The sequence below is a fragment of the Solanum dulcamara genome, chromosome 11, assembly GCF_947179165.1.
Source record: "Solanum dulcamara chromosome 11, daSolDulc1.2, whole genome shotgun sequence".
Taxonomy (NCBI): domain Eukaryota; kingdom Viridiplantae; phylum Streptophyta; class Magnoliopsida; order Solanales; family Solanaceae; genus Solanum; species Solanum dulcamara.
Genome location: NC_077247.1, coordinates 61,646,614 through 61,652,726, shown reverse-complemented (window position 1 = coordinate 61,652,726; position 6,113 = coordinate 61,646,614). Strand labels below are relative to the sequence as shown.

The following is a 6,113-nucleotide window of genomic DNA, read 5'->3' as shown; positions in this document are numbered from 1 at the left end:
ATAAATGGATGGGCTTATAAAGTAAATTGTAGATGAGTGGATGTGTCCGTCCCTTTGAAAATAAGGATAAATCACTGTCAAAGTAAAATGAAAACGATATATTTGAATCAAAATTCAAAAGTAGGATTGGACATATTCCAGTTGAAATCGAAAAATCAATCAAACTGATTTTTCCAAATCGAAAATCAATCAAATTGATTTTTTTGGTTGATTGATCGTGATTCGTAATTTTTTAATAATTTATTTTGATTAGCCGAAAATCGAATTTTTATATAAGTTGCTCTTTTATACACACCCACAGGCCGAGCCTAGTTTGGGAGTGACCCAGTCCCCACAGTCCACTGCCCACAGAACTGAAGAGTGAAGTCTCAAATCTGAAAAAATTGAAAGCCCTAAAGTCTCAACTCTTGCCTCTCGTCGAGACGTCGACTCGTCAGTCTGGTCCCTACTCGTCTCACGTCAGTGCGTCATTCGTCCCACATAAACTCGTCCATCGTCGGCGCCGGCTCGCTGACATTCAGTGACTCATTCCAAGTTCCGACTTCCAACAGTGAACACTGAACAATCCAAGTAAGTTTTTTTTTGGCTTTTTCGATGGAACTTCTTCTAACGTCAAGGAGTTCTTTGTCTTCTTGCATAAACTGCTACGTCTATAGATATCAAAACCTTCTATGTTAAATACTTGTTGCACTTCTTTCATCATTTCAAATTATGTGTAATTGAACTATATTGAGTTGGACCACTGTCATATGACTATATTTTTAACTTATTCTTTCTTTTATTGTGATTGAAAATGTGTTACTATAATAGTAGTAACAGTATCATTGTTTTATTGTTTATTGAGGAACATGTTTACTGGTAACAACGTAACCAATGTAATCTCACAAATCAAAATAAATCAGATTGAAATTGTGAGAACCGAATCAAATTTATTTTAGTTTGGTTTGGATTGACATTTTCACCATACCGAAAAATTGAACCTAAATTTGTTAACCGAACCCATCGAAAGCCCAACCCTACTCAAAAGTATGCCGTGAAAGATATATTTGAATCCAAATATAATCAAGTGATATATTTAAACTATTTTTGACAGCACATGATATATTCAACTCTTTTCTGCTTTAGGATTTAGATCTGTACTCGAATACTTTAGGGTAATTAAGCGGGTCACTAGGTCAGTTTGGGCAAGTCTCAAAACCCAATTTTTAGCCCATCAAAACATGGACCTGGATAAATGGCAGCCATTAACCCGAATAAGGTTCATGCCCTATCCTGTTCCAAGTAACCCCCTAGATAAATGGCAGCCATTTTCCCATCTTCATATTTCCCAGTGGCTGAAAGTTGTTTCCATTGAAACTGAGAGCATAGAAGAATCTCATACGTCCTCTGTTTGGTTCTGGGTATTTTCTTCGTTTGAAGTCGTTTATAAGAATACATATACAGAGGCGTATCTAAAATTTTTAAAAAGTGAGTGCACAACTTTATACTTATTTCTAATTCTGTTAACTTCTGGAAATCATGATATAAGAATACTATGTTTGACGAATTGTTAACAATTCAGAAGAAAGGGCTTATGTTGAAATCAGCATACAAATACTAGGTTGCTATATATTACATTGCACGTATGATGGGCTGGATATGACTAATTTCTCTGAGGGGCTAAATAACAGAGGTTAAAAGGGTTGAGTAAATTCTTTCATGAAGTCCCGAGTAAATTTTAAAATTTTCCATGTTGATATCGTGTTGTTAGCTTCAATTGTTGATACCTTTTATTTGATATGTAAGTACTAATAGTTATTCCCCATAGCAATTAGTTCAATACTAGTTAGTTGGCGGCCAAGGATTGGAGCTTCTCATTCCTGTATGGATGGTCAGGTCTGATGTAGAATTGAATTATCCGAAATTTATATGTTATGTTTCTGTCATTTATTGCTGAACCAGCTTGGCTGTAAGCAAAAATGTTTTCTGTGTTTTAGCTCTAGTGTTTAGTTATGAAATTATGGTATTTTTGGAGTTCTTTCTGATTGTCACTATACCTGAACCCAGCTTTTCCTCTGGTTTTCTGGTGGTTTTACAGGAGTCTGCCATATAACATGTTGAGAACTTGATCTAAAATTTATTGTTTGCATTATCTAGAGAATATAGATGTTATCAAATTGTACTTTTTAATGCTAAAAAGATGATCATTATTTCAGGTAATTAGCCTAGCGGTCAATAAAGAGGGTGAAAATTGTAGAGGTTAGTGTTCAAATCTCAACATAGAGATAGAAAGCTTAGATAAAGTTATTTGGTACTTGTACCGGTGGAAGGGAACAACCATTATAGCTGATTTGAAAGCCGCCATTATAAGAAAGGTGAGATGAGGCAAATGCATTGAAGCGAGCTTTGCTGAGGTATGGAGCGTCCCTTACAACACGAGCCTGGGGGTAAGCGTGCAAAATTAATCATATTAATTAGGAGTTGAAGCGTGATCCTAAACAAGACGCTAAATCAACCCGATGAAAAGATTAATATATAAGCAGTACTTTACTCTATTTAGATTGGTCTCCGCAACTAGATAGGCAATTATTCTGTTAATCATTTCAGTAATTTGTACTATTCAGAGTAGTAGAAGAGAAAACAATCCCCCCCCCCCCCCCCCCCAAAAAAAAAGTCAGGCAAATATCATCGTACCCAAGGTTTGGTACATTCTTTTAGGAGAAGGCGTGGGACAGAGTACATCTTTTCTAGATGAACTAGTGCTCCTAATGCTAATGGGATGTAATACATAGCAAGCCTAGTATTCTTTAACTACAAGAAACATTGCACATATTCAACGGATTTCTTAAGACAAATACAAGATTTGGGCTAAAGCTACAGGGTTTACCGAACCCATAAGCTCTAGGCTTGACGAATTGTTAAGGTTACAGTTCTGTTTTTCAAGTTGCGTAGCTTATTGGGTTTCTGCTGTTTTCTTTTCTGCAGTTTTTGAAGCTCTCGAGTAATTATTGGGTTATGTTTGACAGGTGATTAAGATTCAACCATTCTAAATGATTCTTCCGATTGACCCAGCAAATAAATTATCGTTTAAGCGCTTTATTAAAGATGGAGATTTGGTCATTGTGTATGAGAGGCATGACACAATGAAAGCAGTGAAGGTCCGTGAGGATGGGGTTCTGCAGAATCGTTTTGGTGCTTTTAAGCATTCTGAATGGATAGGTAAACCTTTTGGGTCCAAGGTTTTGAGTAACAAAGGTGCTTTTGTTTACTTGTTAGCTCCAACTCCTGAGATATGGACGCTAGTACTGAGTCACAGAACGCAGATTCTTTATATAGCTGATATTAGTTTTGTTGTTATGTACTTGGAGATCGTTCCTGGTTGTTTGGTTCTTGAATCTGGTACTGGAAGTGGATCTTTGACAACTTCGCTTGCAAGGGCTGTTGCCCCCACTGGCCATGTTTATACCTTTGATTTCCATGAACAGAGAGCTGCCTCAGCTAGGTAAGACTCTAATACCTTGGAACTTATTTGTGGATTTATAGTCATTAAGTCGTCAATTGTTCTAGCTTGATTTCTCCCAAGCTTTTGTTGGTTTTAAGTTCATTTAATGTCATTACAACAGCAACAACAACAACCCAGTGGAATCCCACAAGTGGGATCTGGGGAAGATAGGATGTACGCAGACCTTACCACTACCTCATGGAGATAGAGAGACTGTTTCCGAAAGATCCTCGGCTCGAAAGTCACAGTTCTAAGTACGAGAGAAAAAAACAATATATATAGCATAAAGAAAAAATAAAAAAATAAAATAAAAAAAATAAATAAATAAATAAAAATAAAAATAAAATGCAGTGCAAAATTTACAAGAGAAGAACAATAACTAGAGCAAAGTATTGCAATAATCAAAGGCAATAACAACACAACTATAAAGGCATGCCTAGACCTACGACTACCCTAAACCCACACGCGGTAAGACACCATTCTATCCCTACTAGCCTTTTACCCTAATCCGCGACCTCCACTCTTTTCTATCTAAGGTCATGTCCTCGGTGATATGGAGTACCGCCATATCTTGTCTAATCACTTCTCTCCAATACTTTTTGGGTCTACCCGTATCCCTCCGCATAGCCTCCAAATCCAACCGCTCGCACCTCCTAACTGGGGCGTCGATACCTCTCTTCTGCACATGCCCAAATCATCTCAGTCTCGCTTCTCTCATCTTGTCGATCACGGATGCCGCTCTCGTCTTTTCCCGAATAACCTCATTCCTGATCTTATCACTCCTAGTGTGTCCACACATCCATCTCAGCATCCTCATCTCCGCAACATGCATCTTCTTAACATGAAAGTTCTTTACTGGCCAACACTCCACTCCATATAACAACGTTGGTCTAACAACCATTCTGTAGAACTTACCTTTAAGTTTAGGCGATACCATCTTATCACATAGGACTCCAGAGACCAGCCTCCATTTTAACCATGCTACCCCAATGCGGTGCCTCCATTTTAACCATGCTGCCCCAATGCGGTGTGTGACATCATCATCGATGTCCTAACTGCTCTGGATGATGGATCCAAGATATTTAATGCTTTCTGTCTTGGAGATAGGTTTGGTGGCAAGCCTCACTTTCCTGCCCCCTTCATCCATCGCAACACTAAATTTGCACTCCAAGTATTCTCTTTTGGTCCTGGTCCTGCTTTATCTGAATCCTTTGGATTCCAGCATTTGTCTCCAAACCTCCAACCTATGATTAACTCCGTCCCGAGTCTCATCAATCAAAACTATGTCGTCCGCAAATAGCATACACCATGGATCTATTATCATTTATCATTTACTGGAGTCCAGAATACTTGAAGTCCAAACTATATCATTTACTGTCATTCTAGTGCAAAATATTAGTTTTAGTAAGATGTTTAAAACTCATGTTGAACACATTTTTAGTTGTAGAGCACTCCTCAAGAGGTTATAAAATTGAATCCTTCTTTTAACTAGGGGCCCTTTTTACTGACGAAGTACATTGTCGTAAGATTTCTTCTTGTAGCAAAATGTTTTTTTTCTTCCTTTTTGCTGCTTGATTAAGAAGTAACAAGGTTTCAGGAGTTGGCTCTAGAGAAGCCAAGGGATAGAAACATCTTCCCATGCACTAGCACGAAAAGGTTGCAAGAGTTAATAGAGAAAACTTGTTCAACACTTGCCTCTTCATGCAAAATATAATATTAAGTAGGAAAAGCATTCTTTTTCCAATCAGCTCTGCGCACCCATCTAAAAGACAAAGAATGAGATAGAGGAGCTCATTATAATTTTCATTTTATGTGAGTTTAACTTGGTGTTTAAAATTTCCGCATATAGGGAGGACTTTGAAAAAACAGGGTTGAGCAATCTGGTCACAGTAGGAGTAAGAGATATACAGGGCGAAGGGTTCCCTGATGAGTTTTGTGGGAGAGCAGATTCAGTATTCTTAGACCTTCCTCAACCTTGGCTTGCCATTCCTTCTGCTGGCAGAATGTTGAAACCAGATGGGGTATTGTGCTCCTTCTCTCCATGCATTGAGCAAGTACAACACTCCTGTGAAGCGCTCAAATCACATTTTACAGGTAAGTTATTTTCCTGGATACTTGGTCTCATTCAGTTTAAAAAGCTGCTATAGAAACTACAGACCCTCATGTGGCAAGTGTTTTTGATTTCGTAGATATAAGAACATTTGAAGTACTTCTACGCACCTATGAAGTTAGACAAAAGATACTAGAGAGCTGCCCAGTTAATGGAGGAGATTCCATTGAGCGTCCTCCACGGAAGAGGAGGCAGGGTTCTGCTGAAGAAAGCAATGGGACAGAATGCTCTTCTTCTCCTATGGTGGTGATTAGGCCTTCTGGTGAGGCAAGAGGTCATACTGGCTATTTGACATTTGCCAGACTCAAATGTTTTGTGTAATATGTTTCAACGAATATCCATTTTTTGTGGTCGAGTACACTGTTCGTTCTTTAGATGTGCTTATTTTTCTTCTTGATTCTACGAATAGATATCCGACAATTTTGTCTCGAGATTTAACAAAAAGGACAAGAATTGCTTCTACTCGGAGGGGATTTGTTTTTGATATTATATGTCATTCTAAGGGAATCAGATTTTGTGCTA

At 38.1% G+C, this 6,113-nt stretch overlaps 1 protein-coding gene across 7 annotated transcripts; it reads left to right on the top strand.

The window, feature by feature from the left end:
• The first annotated feature begins 253 nt into the window (after window positions 1–253).
• LOC129873975 (uncharacterized) lies at window positions 254–6,113 on the top strand. Of its 7 annotated transcripts, none has more exons than XM_055949180.1 (5): window positions 254–570; window positions 2,196–2,238; window positions 3,006–3,481; window positions 5,331–5,575; window positions 5,671–6,113. In XM_055949180.1, exons 3-5 carry the CDS (start codon window positions 3,030–3,032, stop codon window positions 5,910–5,912), a joined length of 939 nt encoding a protein of 312 aa, XP_055805155.1. In that variant the 5' UTR covers window positions 254–570; window positions 2,196–2,238; window positions 3,006–3,029; the 3' UTR covers window positions 5,913–6,113. The 7 variants fall into 7 exon arrangements, with proteins under 7 accessions (XP_055805155.1, XP_055805154.1, XP_055805151.1 ...); XM_055949179.1 differs by having other exon boundaries at window positions 2,196–2,426; window positions 2,965–3,481; XM_055949176.1 differs by having other exon boundaries at window positions 255–570; window positions 2,196–2,426.

What these genes read in the sequence shown, in the direction of transcription:
- LOC129873975 (XM_055949180.1), top strand. Translation starts at nt 3,030, where the DNA reads ATGATTCTTCCGATTGACCCAGCAAATAAATTATCGTTTAAGCGCTTT. An exon ending in CAGAGAGCTGCCTCAGCTAG is followed by an intron (nt 3,482 to 5,330) that starts GTAAGACTCTAA and finishes TTCCGCATATAG; the next exon opens with GGAGGACTTTGAAAAAACAG. An exon ending in GCTCAAATCACATTTTACAG is followed by an intron (nt 5,576 to 5,670) that starts GTAAGTTATTTT and finishes TTGATTTCGTAG; the next exon opens with ATATAAGAACATTTGAAGTA.